This window comes from Acomys russatus, chromosome 7 (genome assembly GCF_903995435.1).
Source record: "Acomys russatus chromosome 7, mAcoRus1.1, whole genome shotgun sequence".
In the NCBI taxonomy this organism is placed as follows: domain Eukaryota; kingdom Metazoa; phylum Chordata; class Mammalia; order Rodentia; family Muridae; genus Acomys; species Acomys russatus.
In genome coordinates this window covers 50,012,786-50,031,621 of record NC_067143.1, presented here as the reverse complement: position 1 = coordinate 50,031,621, position 18,836 = coordinate 50,012,786, and the positions used below count along the sequence as shown (strand labels likewise).

The window sequence follows — 18,836 nt, the reverse complement described above, 5'->3', positions numbered from 1 at the left end:
TTTGAAGATAATGCTGGTGCTGCCAAGTACCTGCGGCTCTGCTGGCCATGGCAGGATGGAGATGGCCATAGGGTTGATGTTGAGAGTGGTTGCTATTGGTGATGATGATGGCATTTATTGGTGTTGGTGGCGAAGGTGACACTGGTGGTAATGGTAGTGGTGGTACTGATGGTGCGTGTGCTGAGAAGCTAATATTCAGAGTCTGTTAGAGCCACCATATTGGCTGCTGAAGTCGGGAAACATTTTCCATCCATTGGAAAATAGCAGTTGCCTACAAGGTCCCCGAAAGCCTCCTCTATCACCCTGCTACTCTAGAGAAGCCCAGGAGCCCCAAGGAGTACTGCCCTGGCTTCTGAGCACCAGCCTAGGCAGAGAAAGGCCCAGCCCAGACTCTCACTTGGCTCTCTGAAAATAGAGCCACATTGTTTCCACATTGACTCTTCCTGGCTTGATAGTGGCAGTGATGTGCTGTCACCATTATCATCAGGCCATCCCCAGTGCCCTACGCTCCAAGACAGGCTTTTCTATTTTTCTTCTAAACTGCCAGCCAGAGTGGCTTTCATGCAACAATAAGTCGTAGTTGTCTGACCACCATCAAATAAGCTGGCTGCTCTTTTTGGCTCACTTTATGTGGCCCTAGACAGAAGCCAGCTCTGTGCTGGTGCCAAGAGAACCAGGAACAGGGCAAGAGTTATGGCTGTGGGTTTAGGGACCTCGTAGCTGCCCTGTGCAGAGAAAAATACGACAGGGAGACAGGGAGAACTCAGAGTCCTGAGGGTCGGGGTCCCCATGCTATAGGAGGCATGGCTGGGAGGGGGCTGGGCTAGAAGGGCATTCTCAGGGTGGTGGCGGTGATGGTGTGCATCCTTTTCAGGAGGATGACCTGGCCGAGCTGGCCTCCCAGCAGTACTTCGTGGACTACGGTTCTGAGATGATTCTGGAGCGTCTGCTGAGTCTGGTGCCCACTTACATTCCTGACCGTGAGATTACGTCCCTGAAGACTCTCGAGAAGTGGGCGCAGCTGGCCATTGCCGCCCACAAGAAGGTAGGAAAAAGAAGGAGCTCAGAGGAGGGGCAGCTCCGAGCATCCGAGGCACCACAGCTGGCATCTGATGTTTTCTGACTGGGAGTGGCTGTGGACCAGGGCCTCCTGCCGCTATCCCCCACCATACACAGCATTCATATGTGTCTTTTGTCACTTCCTCTGGGCTCAGTACCCAGAAGGCTCAAAGGTGATCCTGTGGCCTCTTGAGGGATCCCCAGGGTCATGGACTTTGAGGGTGACCTTTCCAGTTACTTACAATGCTGTGCTTTCTGAGTGACTTCTCAGGACTAATGGGGGTTGTCTAGGAATTGTACCTTCTTTTTCTCTAAAAACTCTAGTAGCTTCCTGCTTGGGAACTCTGGATACAGGCTCCTTTTGAAGTCCCAGACCGTGACCTAATATGGAAAAATCCCTGTGGAGCTAAGGGGCCTGCAGAAGCAGGAACCAGGCGTGGGCGGGCCGCTGTGAGGGATCTGAGCACATCTCCAAGGCTCTGCTGTATCAGAGCAGGCCAGGCCTAGCCTCAGTTACTGGAGGTCCCCACGGATCATCTTTCATGCCCTACAGACAAGCCTCTCCCTCACCCAGGTGTCCTGTGGAACCTGCCACCCGCCTTTCACCTTCTCTGGCTAGCTCACTGCGGGCCCACCTGGTCCTGAGTGTCACCTACAAGGGTTTTTTTTTTTCCAGGCCTGACACTAATTCCTCTACAGTATTTTCCTTCCTACATCCCTCCACCTCCTAAGAGAAAAATCTCCTCATCACCATCTCTTCTTGCTCCCCCTTAACATCTGGCAAGTTACCAAAGCCGGTCCACTTTGCCTCCCAAACAGTTTCAGCTCCCAGCTCTGCTGCCCCAGCTGCCCCTGGTATTTATTTCCAGAAAGGCTTGTGCGTGTGGCTGCTTTGGTGGAGTGGCGGCATTTTTTTTTATTTTGAAATCGGGCCTTGGGGGCATAGTCATGAGTGAGATAGACATGCTCTTCTGTCAGTTTGTCTTTCCCCAGATCCCAGCTCCTTCGAGTGTATGTCCCAGAGCTCTGGGCTCTGCTGCACTGGACAGGGTAAATGAGCATCTTTTCCAGGAGGGTAGGAAGAAGGCCGCACTGGATGTAGGAACCACACACATTTCCATGTTGGTTCTGGGGCCTCCTGGGCTGAGATCAGAGCGTTGTGGGGCTGGCTTCACCTGACATTCCCACCTTGCTTGTTTCTTTCTTTATTTATTTTTCTTTATTTTTTGAGACAGGGTTTTTCTGTGTAGCCTTGGCTGTCCTGGACTCACTCTGTAGACCAGGCTGGCCTCGAACTCACAGCGATCTCACAGCAACCGACCTGCCTCTGCCTCCTGAGTGCTGGAATTAAAGGTGTGCGCCACCATGCCTGACCCTGCTTACTTCTTATTGTCCTCTCCCGTGGTCACAAGCACGCATGTCCTGATTGTCTCTTCCCATAAGAACATGGCCTGTTGGGATAGGACCCTGTGAAAGACCTCATGTTGACCACTTTGTGCAGACCCAGTGTTCAAATGTGCACCTTGGGATGTGAAGACTTGATCACAAGGATATAGAGGGAATATATATAGCCTTCTGCCTTCTGCTTTATGGCTTTCTCTCCACACACATACACATGCATAATTTCCGAACACTTTGACATGAAATTGGTTGCATCAACCTCTCAGCCAGTGCTTACTGTCCCTGGCGTGGGACCACACTGGCCCCCTCTGTAGGTATATATATGAACTATATGTAGTTGGCATGAAGATTTTTATCCGGGGTTGGGTCTGTGTATTGTCAAGGCCACATATTTATTCTGATCACTTGAGTCTACCCCAGGACCATGGAATTCTAACAAGGAAACAAAACGTTGCTCCCTACAGGAGCATTGCAGCAGCTCTTGCCAGGCCTGACCTACCTCCAGGCTCATCTTCCTCCTCGCTGACCCTGCTCACTCCTGCACCTGCCTGCCCAGCCTTATAGAAGCCCACTTTTGGGACTTGGCTTTCTTTCTTTCTTTCTTTCTTTCTTTCTTTCTTTCTTTCTTTCTTTCTTTCTTTTTTCTTCTTGGTTTTTCAAGACAGGGTTTCTCTGTGTAGCCTTGGCTGCCCTGGACTGGTTTTGTAGACCAGGCTGGCCTTGAACTCACAGCAATCCACCTGCCTCTGCCTCCTGAGTGCTGGGATTAAAGGCGCACACCAAGGCTCAGTTTGGGACTTGACTTTCTGTGGCATGATGCTGTATCCTCTCTCTGCTCTCATGCCTCCCCACACAGCATGCTCTTCCCATTGAGCCTGGCCCTGGCCTCCTGATGGCTCTCATTGCCCTTGCTTGGGCCACTGCATTGGGGAATCCGGGGGGGGGGGGCAGTTGTGTTTTCCTTTGGTGCCTGGGACCCTCACAGAAAGATTTGTAAGAGCTCTGATGCTGACTGGATAAGAGAAAGCAGTGCAGCGGGGTGCCTGTGGGCTGGAGGGAGCAGCAGGGATAGGACAGCTAGTGTCTAGAGCCTGCCCATTACCCTTCAGTATTGCTCCCACTTTGTCCTCTGCAGGGAATTTATGCCCAGAGGAGAACTGACACTCAGAAGGTCAAGGAGGATGTGGTCAACTATGCCCGCTTCAAGTGGCCCTTGCTGTTCTCCAGGTTTTACGAAGCCTATAAGTTTTCAGGTATCTCCCCATCTCTCAGCCCCAGCTGTGGCCCTAGCCATGCAGAGGGAGGAGAGTGGTTATCTCTCTGCGTGCGCCTGGCCTTCTCAGGTCCTACTGCTGAGGAGCTGGGAGGGACTCGTGCAGTCAGTGATAACCAGTAGGAGTTCATGGTCCGCAGGGTTGCACAGCCGATCATTAAAGCCTCCCGCTATGGATAGAAGAAGGTAGCCATGTCATACGTGGGCTGTTCCCAAGAAGCTGAGGGTGGGTGGTTGTGGCTGAGGGGATGTGACTGTGGCTGATGTAGGCCAACATGGTCCATCAGCTTCGCTCGCCTTTGTGATTGTTGTTGCGCGTCTGCTCTGCCTGAGCCCTGAGTTCGTTTTGGGCTTCCCTGAGTTGCCAGGTCTCAGAGCCACAGACAACCCTGGGGTTCAGCTGTCTGACCCCTCACCACGTCTCACCTTAGTGCAGGGCAGGAGTGGTACTTCTTATAAGGATTATGGATATGGAGGAGGAGCTAGGCCCAAGATCAGGGAGGCTCCCCCTCCTCAGACTCTCTGTCACTGTCCCAGGCCCTCCCCTCTCCAAGAGTGACGTCATCGTGGCTGTCAACTGGACGGGTGTCTACTTCGTGGACGAGCAGGAGCAGGTGCTTCTGGAGCTGTCCTTTCCAGAGATCATGGCAGTGTCCAGCAGTAGGTGGGGATGGCCGCTAGGGTACAGACAGGGTGATGGGAGGAGAGGGGGCAGCATCTGGGGCCGGGGACACAATCAGTGTTATCGATGGTGAGCTCTTTGTCATTTGAGAAGCATCCAGAGGGTGGTGGGGTCCTGGAATAGCCACTTTCCATAGCACAGTGCATCCCAGAGCATCTGTCTGGGACTTGTAGGAATGTGGTCCAGATATGAGGAGGGTTAGGGAGGACTTCCTAGTGGAAGAGGCATCTAGGATGAGCCTTGAAGAGTGAATAGGGACATAGATGGACAATGAGCAGTGCACTGGGCCAGAGTGGGCCACTTCTGGACCAGACCTGGCTGTAGCCATGGCTACATCTGCACTAGAGGACAATGTGTCTGAGCTTATCACTTCAGTGGGCCATGACTCGCCCTGGCAGGGCCCTATCTGGGAGTCCGGGACACTCTGACAGACTGGCCTTGGTCCCCTTCAGGGAGTGCCGCATCTTGCTCTCACTGGGCTGCTCTGATCTGGGCTGTGCTGCTTGTCACTCGGGCTGGGCAGGGCTGACCCCGGCTGGACCCTGTTCTTCGTGTTGGTCCTGTAGGGGAGCAAAACTGATGGCCCCCAGCTTTACACTGGCCACCATCAAAGGGGACGAGTACACCTTCACATCCAGCAATGCCGAGGACATCCGTGACCTGGTGGTCACCTTCCTGGAGGGGCTACGGAAGAGGTCTAAGTATGTGGTGGCACTGCAGGACAACCCCAATCCTGGTGAGTGACCGCTGACATGGGTGCTCAGGGGTGGTCACAGACTGTACAACTGGCCTGGCCCTCCCTACAACAGGTGGATGGTGCCTTATTATTATATTTTCTAGACACTAAGCCCAAGGCAGAATCGCCTTTACCTGTAGCCCACAGAACACTCTCCCCCCATCCCCTCCATCCAGGACTGTAACTTACCTCTTATCACAATCTCCAAGTTGTATGGGGTCCTCCATACCCGATAACACAATGGTACCCCTCCTGATCAATATGGAGCCTAGAACCTGTGGGAAGGGAAGGGAGATACGGTAACAGTCCTGTGATAGTCCAGTAACAATGGAAACCTAGAGATTGTGGGAACCTGGAGGTCAGACACTCCATGCAGCCTGGGCCAAACAGGAAGCATACGTGAGCAGGAATCTGAAACAGACGGCGTAGGAGAGCCATGCACAGAGGCAGGAGAAAGCTGGGGTGTCCAAAATTGAAATTGCATTGGCTTGATTAAAAAAAATGGCAAGGCGAGGAGCGAGGAGGAAAAGGGTGGGCTTTGAGCAGGAGAGTGACCCACACCGGTGGCTAAATCTGGACATGGGGTTTGCACAAAGACTATGCAGAGTGGCAGATGGCATGGAGCCTCAGCGTATATAGGTCATCAGCCCAAATGAAGATGTCCCAACGCAGCCCCGTTTTCTGCCCCCATGTGGATCCACTCACCCCTGCCTCAAAGCTGGTGAGGAGTCGGGTTTCCTCAGCTTTGCCAAGGGAGACCTCATCATTCTTGACCATGACACCGGTGAGCAGGTCATGACCTCGGGCTGGGCCAATGGCATCAACGAGAGGACCAAGCAGCGTGGCGACTTCCCCACTGACTGTGTATACGTCATGCCCACTGTCACCCTGCCACCTCGGGAGATTGTGGTATGTGACCCGCGCTGGAAGTCTCCCCTGGACCCTCCTTTCTTCTTCTCACATCTGATGACTAGAATGAAGGATTGTAATACAGTAATGATTTGCATCTTCTGTGTAGATGGCCTTAGGGGCCCACAGACTTAATGTATGGGTATCCACCTAATTTGCATCAGTTGATGAGGGGCCTAGGGGTAGGGATGGGGGAATCATTGTCACATGACTGAAGGGAAATGGGGCCACAGCTGGGCGAGGGTCTGGTTTTTTTTCTGGATCACAGGTCAAGGATTTAGCATAGCTCTCCAGGCAGCTCCTGTGCAAGGCTCCTGAGTCTGGATTGTTCCAAGCACAGCATGTTTGAGGCACAGGGACTGTAGGCATGGGGGGGGTGTCTCCACCCCCATGGAGACCAAGTCTCCCCGAGCCATCTTGGAAGTCTCCAGCTTTGCCAGATCCCAGTGGCCCCAACTGAACAGCTGACATGAACTCCCGGTCTCTTGCCTCCCAGGCCTTGGTCACCATGACCCCAGACCAGAGGCAGGATGTTGTTCGACTCCTGCAGCTGCGTACAGCAGAGCCGGAGGTGCGCACAAAGCCATACACGCTGGAGGAGTTCTCCTACGATTATTTCAGGTGACATTGGGTGGCAGGTCTGGGACAGGAAGCCCCCACCTGTAAGCAGGGCCAGGTCAGGGGTAGCATAGGCAGTTTCTGTTGTCCAAGATGAGCCCCCTGTGTGGTTTCATCTCATCCTTCCGTCCTCTGGGTGGCACCTGTGCCACCCAAGCATGACCTCTGCCCTGGGGGGTGGAGGAGGGAGCCTGGGTAGGAAGATGAATGCTGTGGTTTGGGGTATTTAGCTCTGGCTGAGGGTGCCTGGGAGCAGGGCAGAGTCTCCTGGAGTCTACTGCGCAGTGCAAAGCACAATAGAAGAACAAGAGGGGGAGGGGTTCTCTACCCAGCTTGCCATGGTGGGCTTGGTACTGACCATTTCCGTGCCTGACAGACCCCCACCCAAGCACACGCTGAGCCGTGTCATGGTATCCAAGGCCCGAGGTAAGGACCGGCTGTGGAGCCACACACGAGAGCCCCTCAAGCAGGCCCTACTCAAGAAGATCCTGGGCAGTGAAGAACTCTCCCAGGAAGCCTGCATGGCCTTCATAGATATCCACTACCATGAGGACTAGGAGGGCAGCAGAGAGGGTACTCAGGGCTGGGCATGACAGGGCCCTTCTCCACAGAGCTGGCTGGGTTCTGGGGACCCTGGAAGACCCTGACTGGGTACACGGCACCTCACAGTATGCAAGGACAGCCTCATCCAGCACCCTCTTTGATCTTGTCATTCTGTTGAAATACAAGCATTTTGCCTTGTGGTGGGCCAGGCACAGAGATGAAGCTGTGACAAGAGCCAGCCCCTGACATCATAAGCATTCTGTGCTGGCCAGAATCAGTGGTGATGGTGCCAGCTCATGAAGTGGCCTGACCTAACCTATAGGAAGTGCTTTCCTGGGGCACGTGGTGTATACAAAGTCCCTGAGATGAATCAGCAGGGTGCAAAATAATTTAGCACATCTGGAGGGTAGATGTACTGCCACAGAAAGGCTCCCAGGGTCTGTTAAAAAGCTATAGCTGGCCAGGTGTTGTGGCACACGCCTTTAATCCCAGTACTTGGGAGGCTGAGGCAGGAGGATCCCTGTGAGTTCTAGGCCAGCCTGGTCTACAGAGCTAGTTCCAGGACAGCCAGAGCTGTTATACAGAGAAACCCTATCTCAAAAACAAACAAACAAACAAACAAAAACAAACAAACAAACAAAAAACCAAACCAAACACACACACACAAGCTATGGCTGCTGGAACTAACTATAACTGGGTGGCACAGTGCTTGCCTAGCAGGCCAAGGCTGTGGGGTCAGTCCCCAGCAGCACACACACACACACACACACACACACACACACACACAGAGAGAGAGAGAGAGAGAGAGAGAGAGACAGACAGATAGACAGACAGACAGACAGACAGACAGACAGAAACAGAGACAGAGACAGGAGCTGCTGGGCCTGGGGAATCAGTCAGATTGGGGATTGGACAATGTTTTCTGGCTGCCTCAGACACTTGGGGTGTAGGGTCAGGGCTTGAGGAAGGGTGGCCATGGTGGGGAAGGGAAGATAAATCCTGAGCAGGCCACACCTACTGTGTCACTCAGAGTTCCAGGGTAGGGAGAATCGGGTCCCTTACTTCCTAGGCCAGTGTGTCCCCTTCAGTCATAGACTTTCCTTGATGGCCTCCCACCTGTGCTCAAGTACATGGGCGACTACCCATCCAAGAGGACACGGTCCGTCAATGAGCTCACTGACCAGATTTTTGAGGGGGCACTGAAGGCTGAGCCCCTCAAAGATGAGGCCTACGTGCAGATCCTGAAACAGCTGACTGACAACAACATCAGGTGAGCAGACAGGAGCGGGGACCTTTTGAGGCAATTGACACCTCATCTGTGGTAGACTGTCCTCATCAGCCTGGCCTGGGTCCTAAGGTCAACCTGTCAAGAGCCAAGAAGGGGCATCCCTTAGCACAGTTCTCTAAGTCCACCGCCCTGCCCTCCCAGCTGCCATTCCTAACCCCTGGGCTGATTCAGGCTGAGGTGGCTGTCAGCCCAACAGTCTCTCTGGAAAGGCTCCTGCGCTGTGAGAATTGGGCCTACGGGAGATCCCTCTTTCACTTTCTCAGTGGGCCAGCCTGAGGCAGGGATGGCAAGTCAAACCCAAGCTCACTGTAGAGCTCAGGGTGAGCTCGACCTGGCTCTTCGGCCCAGCTTCACTTTCCATTCTGTGCGAGAGTGTGTGAACGGCCCATGACACACGCAGGGTGAAAGCCTTTACCGAGACCAGAAAACAAGATTTGTTGGTAATATGCTGCAAAAAATAGGAGGAGAATTCCAAGAGAAGATGGTGCCCCAGTGAAAAGCCATCACACTCTGTCCCAGACTTGAGACAGAGGCCTTCCAACCAAGGCAGTCACAATTGCCAGTGCCTTAAGGCAAGGGGCCAGCCTCATGACATCATGTCTGATGACTTGGAAGATAAGCAACTGAGCACTGGGAAGGTCCTAGTGATTGAGTCAAAACTCCCAGTGAGTCTCTCCCTCTTACCCACATGAATATAAATAAAAGGGTTTGGTAAGATCAGGGAGAGCTAATCCTGGGGCAGAGGTGAGACCCAGAGCTCATGCCATCTTAGGGGTCCAATCGAGCACCCCCTTCTCTGGTCCCCTCCAGGCCTCATAGTGAGGCTTAGCCTACAAGGCAGGATCTTGTAGACTCCATAGGAAGGTCCTTAGCTGTTGTTTTGCTGTTAGGGTTCTGTCCAAATGAGATCCTAGTGCTGATGGGTAATTCTGTCCCTAGTGCTGATGGGTAAGACTCAGAGGTGGCTCCTTTGAAGAAGTCTGATAGCCACACGAGGCCAGCTTTTGATCAGTCAGGACAGTGTCTTGATCTGCAGTGGGTTTGAGTAAGCTACAGCTTAATAAATTGCCAGTGTACTCAAGGTGGCTGCTCTCAAGGGGTGAATTTGAGGGATGACAGGTCTTTTGGCTAAAGCTTGTCCAAAAGGGTTGGGACTATCCCAGAGCCTCTGAGGCAAGGCAGTCCAGGTAAGCTGTGGAATAACCTGGGGGAAGGACCCTGAGAACTAACAGCCTACAGGAGGGGCTGTAGGCTATCCCCAAGGGAAAGGAGAAGAGAGCAGGGAGACAGGGAGGAGTTGGGGGGCCGAGTTGCCAGGGGGAGGGGCTTGGATGTGCCCCCAGAAAAAATCAGAGATGGAGCTGGGTTTAAAGAAGATGAGCCTAGTGTAAGAGTTTAGTGAGGCACACGTGATACTCGCAGGGTCCTGTGACAAACCAGGGCATCCTTCCGACTCCTGGAGGTAAAACCCAGTCTCACGCCAAAGCTAAACCCATTGGTGGAGCAGCCCCCAGGAAAAATCACACATGCCGATCCTGGCCATGAATCAGGCCTGAGGGTGACGGATGGTAGGAAGCCCGAATGGTAGGAGAACCTGCAAACGCTAACACAGCCACACAGTTTGTTCCTTCCTGTAAGAAGAAGGGTGGGGGGAAAAGAGAAAATTCTCACAGTGTGTGTGACGTTCCCTTGGCCGAGCTGCCACTGCCATCTGGGCAGCACATAGAGAGCGAGGGGTCCACAAGAGAAGGCAAAGGCAGCCATCCGCTTTCTGTTACCTTCATGTCCCTTGAACAAATAGTCTTGGCCAAGGTCCATCACCCACAGGAGGGAAGTATGGCTTTTCTCCAAGGAGGAAAAAACCCTCCTTAGTCTGTGCCCTGAGCACAGCCAAGGGCCATCATCTGCCTCTGGACCACCCATCAGTCACCACAGGCACCGGGTTAAGTAGCTAAGACCGCCCCAGACCGCCCCATATAGGCCACCAAGATGCTGTGCAGAGCTGTGTCTGAAGAGGCCAGTGATGCAGGTGGGTAAAATAACGTACCAAGACAAATTAAGCAAAGGGAAGATTTACAAAAACAAGCTGCAAGTTGGTGGCTGAGTTCCCAAAGAGCTCACACTTGGGAGAGAGGGAACACCCTTTTTAGGGTAGTTTGGAAGTGTTTGCTGTTTCTCTTTGAGACTGGCCGTCCATGTAAGACTCCATCCATCACTAGGGCCCAGTCTCTGGATGATCTGGCCTTCAAGTTAAAGTGCAGAGTCCTCAGACCCGGCTTAACAGTATAGACGTGTTCAGGAGCTCGGCCAGCATAGGAATTTGCACACTTTTACTTCCATGTTATCCCTCGGAATGTATGGCTTTGAGGAGGAGATCTCAGCTGACCCAGACAGAGTGCTGAATAGCTGAGTTTTTCATTCCGGCACAGGAACTCCCGTGTCCCTGTGGACTGGAGACTGTCTGCCCTGGCATCGGTGCTTGGCCGCATTTGAGCAGCACTGTTTGGTTCTGGCTGCTATGGTTGTGTGTCTGTTCTGGTCCTTGGACAGAAGGTATAGCTCTGGTTTCCTGTGCCCAAGATGCGCAGGTTTCCTGTGATACTCTCTGGTCCTCCTCCCACAGGTACAGCGAAGAACGGGGCTGGGAGCTGCTGTGGCTGTGCACAGGCCTCTTCCCACCCAGCAACATCCTCCTGCCTCACGTGCAGCGTTTCCTGCAGTCTCGCAAGCACTGTCCTCTTGCCATCGACTGCCTGCAGAGGCTCCAGAAAGCCCTGAGGTACAGGAGCCATGGGGGACAGGGGCCAGCATGGAGAGGGGTGGGGGTGGGGCATCTGGCCACACCCAGCTGTAGGACAAACCCTTAGGGGCCAGGCCGTGAGCGCATAATGTGGACCTATCTCTGGGTTTCCCAGCTTTGTGTGGCAGGAGCTGCACCCCATGTGGGTTACAGTTGGGAAGCCTGGCTGCTCCTTGAGAGGCTTCAGCCTTCTGGAGGACCAGGAAGGTGGCCCCTGGGCCCCAGTGCAGACTCTGCAAAGCTCACTCACACTCTTCGCTCTCACTCTCTCCCCTCTCTCCAGTCACCATCCCATTTACTGGCTGGGAACTCAGGGTTCTGGGAGGCCACATAGCTGAGCCCATTCTTGGGCATGAAGATGGGGTCAGACTGGGACTCGTCTCCGGTTTCCTCTGTCCCCCAACCTTGTGAGCCCAGGAACATGCTTGGCCTCTCCTTCCCTCCGTGTTTCAGAAATGGGTCCCGGAAGTACCCCCCACACCTGGTGGAGGTGGAGGCCATCCAGCACAAAACCACCCAGATTTTCCACAAGGTCTACTTCCCCGATGACACTGATGAGGTGAGGGTCCCCCGCCATCCCTGCACATGGGTCTGCATCCTGGACAGGGTCCAGCTCCCTCAGCATGCACTGGGTGTCTCTAATAACACCCCATACCCTGAAATCCTCTTCCTCTTAGCTAGAGCCAAGGCTTGATTAAAAGACAACACACACCCCTTGGGATAAGTCCCCTCCACTTTGGTCCTGTCCCCTACCTCCCCGCTCAGGCAGGCTGTCATAAATGTGACATCTTAACTTGTATCCTGAAAAGTAGTTTTGTTTTTGTTTTTGCTTTTTCAAGACAGGGTTTCTCTTTGTAGCCTTGGCTGTCCTAGACTCATTTTGTAGACCAGGCTGGCCTCAAACTCACAGTGATCTGCCTGTCTCTGCCTCCCAAGTGCTGGGATTACAGACATGTGCCATCCATCACACCTGGCACTGAAAAGTAGTTTTAAAACTTATCTGATCCTGGAGATTCGGAGATGCCACAGTAAGAGTCTGTGGCAAACTCAAAAATGTCCCAGAATCCTTCCCACCAATATTCCATCCCATCTCTCCTTTCTCTCTCCCTCAGACTCCACCCCTCCTCACATCTCACAGCCTGGGCTGCTGTTTCCCACTCCACACTCTTGGTTGCTTTTCTTTTTCACCATCCCCACCTACCTCCAACACACACACACACACACACACACACACACACACACACACACACACTGCTTGTGAGTCCCCGCCTATGCTCTCACTATCCAGGTCTGGACCTCCAGGGGCCAGGTAAAGTAGATCTGGGAAGAGCCAGGTGAGAGTTGCTTTCTTCAAATGCTTCATTCAAGCAGGTCTGGATCCACCAGGGTAACCCAATAGGTCAGAGGTCTTGACAGGGAGGGACTAGGGTAGGAGGGACAACAGATGGGGTCGGGGAGGCCCTGCGGAAATTGAATGAGTGCTGCCCCTAGGCTTTTGAGGTGGAATCGAGCACCAAGGCCAAGGACTTCTGCCAGAGCATTGCTAGCCGGCTGCTCCTCAAGTCTTCCGAGGGATTCAGCCTTTTCGTTAAGATCGCAGACAAGGTGGGTCTTCCCAACTTTTGGAGACTTGCTGGGACCCCAGGAATCTATAGGGGGTGAAGAGGAGAGAGGCACCTGCATGGGAGCATCTGTCTGCTCCCCTCCTTTTTGCACGGCACAAAGGCTCCCTCACATGGCACAGCCGCCCCCATCCTCTCTCCTCTGAGGCACTGCACGTGCCTCTGAGAGTCACATGCCCCGGTGGCCTGTGCTCTGGACTCACAGGGCTCATTGTCTTTGTCTCCTCAGCAAACTCACCCTTGAACCTCTCTGCTTCATTAGAGAGGTCAGGTAACTTTACTCATGATCACACAGCAGGGACCCAGACCCAGGCATGCTACCCCTAAAAGTCTCACACATCAGTGTAATGCCTCCTCAAAGGGAAGGCTTCCTAGAGCATCCTAAAGGGAGACCTGGATGTTCCTGGCTACTGATCACTGAGTACATTCTATCTCGTTTTGTGACTGTCACTGTGTCAAACATGGGGACCCAAAGACAGTGTGTATGAGCTCCTGGGTGCAGAGGATCGGTGTCAGAGTGTGGGGGCGGAGGAGCTGGACACAGACGCCAGAAGCCAGTTGAGGCAAAGCCTGGTTTGACTATGTTGCATTGGTGTGCCAGGCACTGGGTGGGATGGCGCCATTCCAGGCAGAGATGCTGATGAGCCACAGGTGCTGTGGGTGGGACTGACACGCAGAACCGCTCTGGCTGGGGGTGGAGTCTTCCTAGGGAAGCAGCTGACAGGAACATCGGTGGGAAAACCAGAACCAAAGCAAATGGCTACACTTCTAGGTCATAAGTGTCCCTGAGAACGACTTCTTCTTTGACTTTGTTCGACACCTCACAGACTGGATAAAGAAAGCACGGCCCATCAAGGATGGTAAGGGGCTAGGCTCTCGGATGCTAGCGGCATGGGGACAGGGATGTGTTGGCTTGGGGCCAGGCTGTAAAGCACTGTCATTAGCCAAATAAGGGGCTCCTCTGGGGCTGATGCCAGGCTGGCAGGGTCAGGGGACCTTCTCTCCTGAGACTCCGCGTGACCAACTGCAATGTGCCACAGGAATCCTGCCCTCGCTCACCTACCAGGTGTTCTTCATGAAGAAGCTGTGGACCACCACGGTGCCGGGTAAGGACCCCATGGCTGACTCCATCTTCCACTATTACCAGGTGAGCTGCCCCGCGCCCTCTACTCCCTCTGCTTCATGGGCCATCAGCCTTGTGGTTTCACTGGGGAGCTGGAGAGGGCTGCCTTTGACAGACAAGGCTTGTAGCTGCTGCTTCAAAAGCCCTTCTGTGGTACGAACTCAGACCCTGTCTCGTCTTCCGGTCCTAAAGGCTGTTCCCTTACTTTTGAGGTCCTTCCTAGCTCAGGCTGCTCCGTGCCCTGAGCCCTCTGGATGAAAGGGCCTGCTGGTGTGGCTGAGTCCATCCAAGCCCTCCTTGGTTCTGTAGGCATTGTCAGACAGGAAACCTGCAGGGACGCCCACCGGCAGATCCTGTCATGTCTGCCTTTGACTCCTTCTGTCCTTCCATTCAGCCCCTTGAAATTAGCGTGTTTCTATTCTGGAGGGACACATAGACACAGAGAGTCCAAGTGGTACAGGTCAGGTCACACAGCTGGCTGGTGCAGCTGTGGTCCCGGTGTCCGTGACTGCAGCTCAGTGCTCTGTGATTGGCCGCAGCCTTCTTAGCCATGAGTGAAAAACAAAGCAGGATGCCTGGCAGGTGGAGAAGGGAGCAGTGGCTGCTGTGGTGCAAAGTACCATGGCCTGGGAGCAAGAACTGTCCCTGCTCAAGCCTGGGAGACCTCCCACCAGGCCCCTCCCCATGCCACCAGGTCCTCCAACACACCATCTGATAGTCCACTTTTACCTCTCCCAAGGCCTAACTCGCTAGCTCTATGGTTTCACTAACTGACTAAGCTGGGATGCTCTGCCACGCCCTCTCCTGCAGCTGTGACTGGCTCCTCGGTCTCCCCTGGCTGGACTCCCTTCGCTCCTCTGCATGGGGTAGCTATGTCTATCCTGCCTCCTAGAGCTCCTCAGGGGCTTCCTGCTGCTCTCAGGTCTAATTCCAGATCCTGGTGCTGCCTCCTCTTTCCAGTGCTGCTGCTGTAGTCGTCAGCCCTGGCTCAGGCCACTCCAGCTACGGCTTTCCAGATTCTCAAGTGCCACCCAGCCTTTGCAGTACTGCTCTCTGGGTGGGACGCTCTCCTTCGCCTCTCCTCACTAGCAGCACTCCTTGCTGCTCCTTACTGAGCAGTTAGAAGTTTCATCTTAGAGGATGTCTTCCCTGACTCCCAAGTCTAGATCTTGTTACACACACACACACACACACACACACACACACACACACACACACACCACACACACTACACATCACACACACCACACTCTCTACATACACATGCACACACACACACTACACATATACATCACGCACATTCCACATACTCTACATACATACACACACACTACACATACACACCACACACATACACACACCACACACACTACACATACACACACACATACACACACAGCACTGTGAATGATTTCTTCACAGTTGGTTACTGATATCTGACTTTTCACTTGAGACTGTGTGTTCCACAAGGGTGTGTGTTGTTGTTTATGGGGCCTGGGTCATAGTCAGTGCTCAGCGACAATTGGTTGGATTGATGGGTGCATGATAGGTGGACTGGTGACTGGCTGGAGGGGTGGAAGGATGAACGTCAGATGAATTATGGGCAGATGGGTGGCTATGTGTGGGTGGATGGATGGATGAATGGATGGCAAGAAGCTTCTTGGGTAGATAGACCTGTAAGTGGTGAGTGGATGGTGGGTTAAGTGGAAGGGTGAGTGGACAGTGATTGACTCAGGTCTCCGATTAGCAGTGTGCCCTGGCCTGCCTCAGTTTCTCTACCCTTTTAGTGGTGGATAAGATGGCCCTAAGACTCCAGGAGCCTGTGGACAGTGCTACTGTCCAGAGGCCTAATCTCTGCTATGGTCACCCCCCGCCCCCTGCAGAGGCCCTGGCTCCGGGTCTGGAAGTTCAAGTGAGGCCACCGACAGCTACTGAAACCCTTAAGAAGATAAACAGGAAGTGGCTAGGGCTGAGGAGGGATGTGAACCTGTCTCCGGGTTTCTCCATCTTTGAAATGAGTCAGCTCACCTCACTGGCTGTAGGAAAGGCTCCATGGCCCTGCCCTCAAACTACCAAGTGCTGGGACTGACTGCAGCACCTCATGTCCTGTGAGGAAGCAAGGCCAGCTGAGGCAGGGCAATCACTGGGCCCAGATGTAGGGGAGATGACAGGAACCCCTCTTCTGGCTTGCCCATGCCTGGCCCCTGCTCTGTCCCTGACAGGAGCTGCCCAAATACCTCCGAGGCTACCACAAGTGCACGCGGGAGGAGGTGCTGCAGCTGGGTGCACTCATCTACAGGGTCAAGTTTGAGGAGGACAAGTCCTACTTCCCCAGCATCCCCAAGTTGCTGAGGGAGCTGGTACCTCAGGACCTCATCCGGCAGGTCTCCCCTGATGACTGGAAGAGGGTAAGCCACGGAGGAGGAGTGCGAATGGGGTCTCCTGGGATGGCACCTCTGGTGTCCCAGGAGTTGAGGCAGCAAGTACTGGCCAGCAGCCAAGGGGACTGCCCCTCCTGTGTGATAAGGGAACCCTGTCTTCCATCTCTGTCCGCTTCACTCTCTAGTCCCCGTGCAAAGCGTTTAGTGGCCCTGTGGTATTAATTTGTCCTATTCTAGTTGTCAAGGTAATCTTAATTTACCTGGTACCTCCTGGTTTGTCTGCATGGGTTGGGGGTGGATCAGAAATCAACTGACTGGGATAAGTGGGGACCATGGTAGTTGGCAACACTGCCTGTCCTGTGCCTGGCTCTGACAAGGTAGACAGGCAGAGACTGAGCTGAGAGTGGTCCACCCTCCTTCACTTCCCCCACAGTCCATCGTCGCCTACTTCAACAAGCACGCAGGGAAGTCCAAGGAGGAGGCCAAGCTGGCCTTCCTCAAGCTCATCTTCAAGTGGCCCACCTTTGGCTCAGCCTTCTTTGAGGTGAAGGTATGTCTTCCGGAGAGTTTCAGAGGGCAGGAAGCAGGCAAAGGGTTTGGGGGTGAGACAGCCCAGAGACTGGAATAAAGGTGACAGCAATCACTTTGAACGTCTGCTGGCACAGAAACTTTGACCCACCAGGAAGAACCAGAACCTGGCCCGCCAAGGGAGACTGTCCTATACACACGCTGGAGTATTGGAGGGGGGCTTGTACTGTAATAGTGGGACCTCTGCTCGTGAGGTAGCAGAGCCAGAAGGCTGTGCCCAGGGTGAGGAGGTAATCTAGGGTGCCTTCCTGGAGCAGGTGATGCTGTGCCTTCCAGGAAGTCCTCTGCCAAGGGTTCTGTGTAGACAAAGGGCCCAGGCCTGAGAGCTCAGGTCTGGGCAGAAAATAAAATGAAAAAGGTTAAGTATGCTGAGTGTGGTGAGAGGCAGGGAGACAAGCGAGTGAGGGGTGGGGTCTCCTTGAGGGACAGCGAGACTGGAGATTTGGGACTGGGACAAGAGTACCATATGGCTACTCTGGCCATTGGGAAACTTACAGATTGAGGGAAAGGACAGAGCCTCTGCTGCGGACCCACGAGGCTGTGGGCAGAGGGTAAACCAGTAGGCCATGGGAGAGCCGACAGGGCCATTGTGCCTCTGGCTCCACGCAGACAGCATGCCAAGCTGCTTTTGACCTAGCAAGGCTGCCTTCCTGCCTGTCTCCAAACTCCTGTCTTGCTTTGGACTCCCATCTGATGGTGTCTCTGTTTTCTTTGCTAGCAAACGACAGAACCAAACTTCCCTGAGATTCTCTTAATTGCCATCAACAAGTACGGGGTCAGCCTCATTGATCCCAGAACCAAGGTGAGCAGGGCAGGAGTGAGCAGCTTGGGGTGGGGACCAACCAAGGCCCCAGACATAAGCCCTTTCATCTGCTGGCCCCACTTGAGAGCCTCTGGGTGCCCATCTTGAAAGGCTGCCTGTGCTTGCTACACTGACTTACTCATTTGTTCCACCAAAATTGCAACCTTCAACTTTCCCACCAAACTCTTGCTGCTGAGCTCCATGAGGTCTTTAGTGTTCAGCTTTTCGACGTCACTGGATGCCACAGACTGTCACCTCTTAAAATGTTCTCTGGCCATCCAGTCAGGATGGTAACCTCATAGCAGGCGCAGCTGTGCTAATGCTGCAGGAAAGGCCAGTCCCACTATGTCCCCCAGACGTTGCATCCCTGAATAACTGGTGAAAAAAATCACTAATGACTGTCATCTTTGCCTTGTTGCATGGAGGCATGGCCACATGGGCACTTTGACTTCGGCATTCTTTTGGGGCTTTGGCTCTACACAGTCCAAGTAAGCTGTGTCTTTCAAGGCTCTTCCCTGTCCCATATTTCTCTTTAAACTCACCCCGGCTATCTCATTCAGATCAACAGTGGAGAGTATTCTCAGGCACTTAGGTTTCTATATTTGTCCCTAAGTACCCAACAGCCTCCAGGGCTTCCTTGGGCGTCAAAGGCAAGGCATGGAGGGTACGGGACCTGCTCCCTGGAAGCTGCACACAGAGTGGCCTCTCCTTGTTCCTTTCCTCATGTGAGGGTCCAGGCCTTCTTTGAGGGACTATCTATGGGCTGGACTTGGGGTTACTAGAGCCGAGGGTCATGCTGTGCATCTGTGTCTACTTGCTCTCCCAGGACATCCTGACTACTCACCCTTTCACCAAGATTTCCAACTGGAGCAGCGGCAACACCTACTTCCACATCACCATCGGGAACCTGGTCCGTGGGAGCAAGCTGCTCTGTGAGACGTCACTGGTGAGAGTGCCCCCTAGTGCCTGGCATGGGTCCCTACCTCTCCTGGTTGGGTCTGTTGGCCAACT

The 18,836-nt window shown here is 53.7% G+C and overlaps 1 protein-coding gene across 1 annotated transcript in view; it reads left to right on the top strand.

Annotated features, from left to right (window-relative positions):
* Myo7a (myosin VIIA) overlaps window positions 1-18,836 on the top strand; it is a 61,652-nt gene that overhangs the window by 42,291 nt on the left and 525 nt on the right. The window contains exons 32-48 of the mRNA XM_051148986.1: window positions 875-1,045; window positions 3,596-3,713; window positions 4,271-4,397; window positions 4,982-5,151; window positions 5,870-6,060; window positions 6,557-6,681; window positions 7,055-7,212; window positions 8,338-8,491; window positions 11,133-11,288; window positions 11,763-11,868; window positions 12,801-12,914; window positions 13,704-13,791; window positions 13,972-14,078; window positions 16,277-16,462; window positions 16,869-16,985; window positions 17,742-17,825; window positions 18,652-18,771. Coding sequence (XP_051004943.1) covers window positions 875-1,045; window positions 3,596-3,713; window positions 4,271-4,397; window positions 4,982-5,151; window positions 5,870-6,060; window positions 6,557-6,681; window positions 7,055-7,212; window positions 8,338-8,491; window positions 11,133-11,288; window positions 11,763-11,868; window positions 12,801-12,914; window positions 13,704-13,791; window positions 13,972-14,078; window positions 16,277-16,462; window positions 16,869-16,985; window positions 17,742-17,825; window positions 18,652-18,771 — 2,292 coding nt within the window. The remainder of the gene's footprint in view (window positions 1-874; window positions 1,046-3,595; window positions 3,714-4,270; window positions 4,398-4,981; window positions 5,152-5,869; window positions 6,061-6,556; window positions 6,682-7,054; window positions 7,213-8,337; window positions 8,492-11,132; window positions 11,289-11,762; window positions 11,869-12,800; window positions 12,915-13,703; window positions 13,792-13,971; window positions 14,079-16,276; window positions 16,463-16,868; window positions 16,986-17,741; window positions 17,826-18,651; window positions 18,772-18,836) is intronic.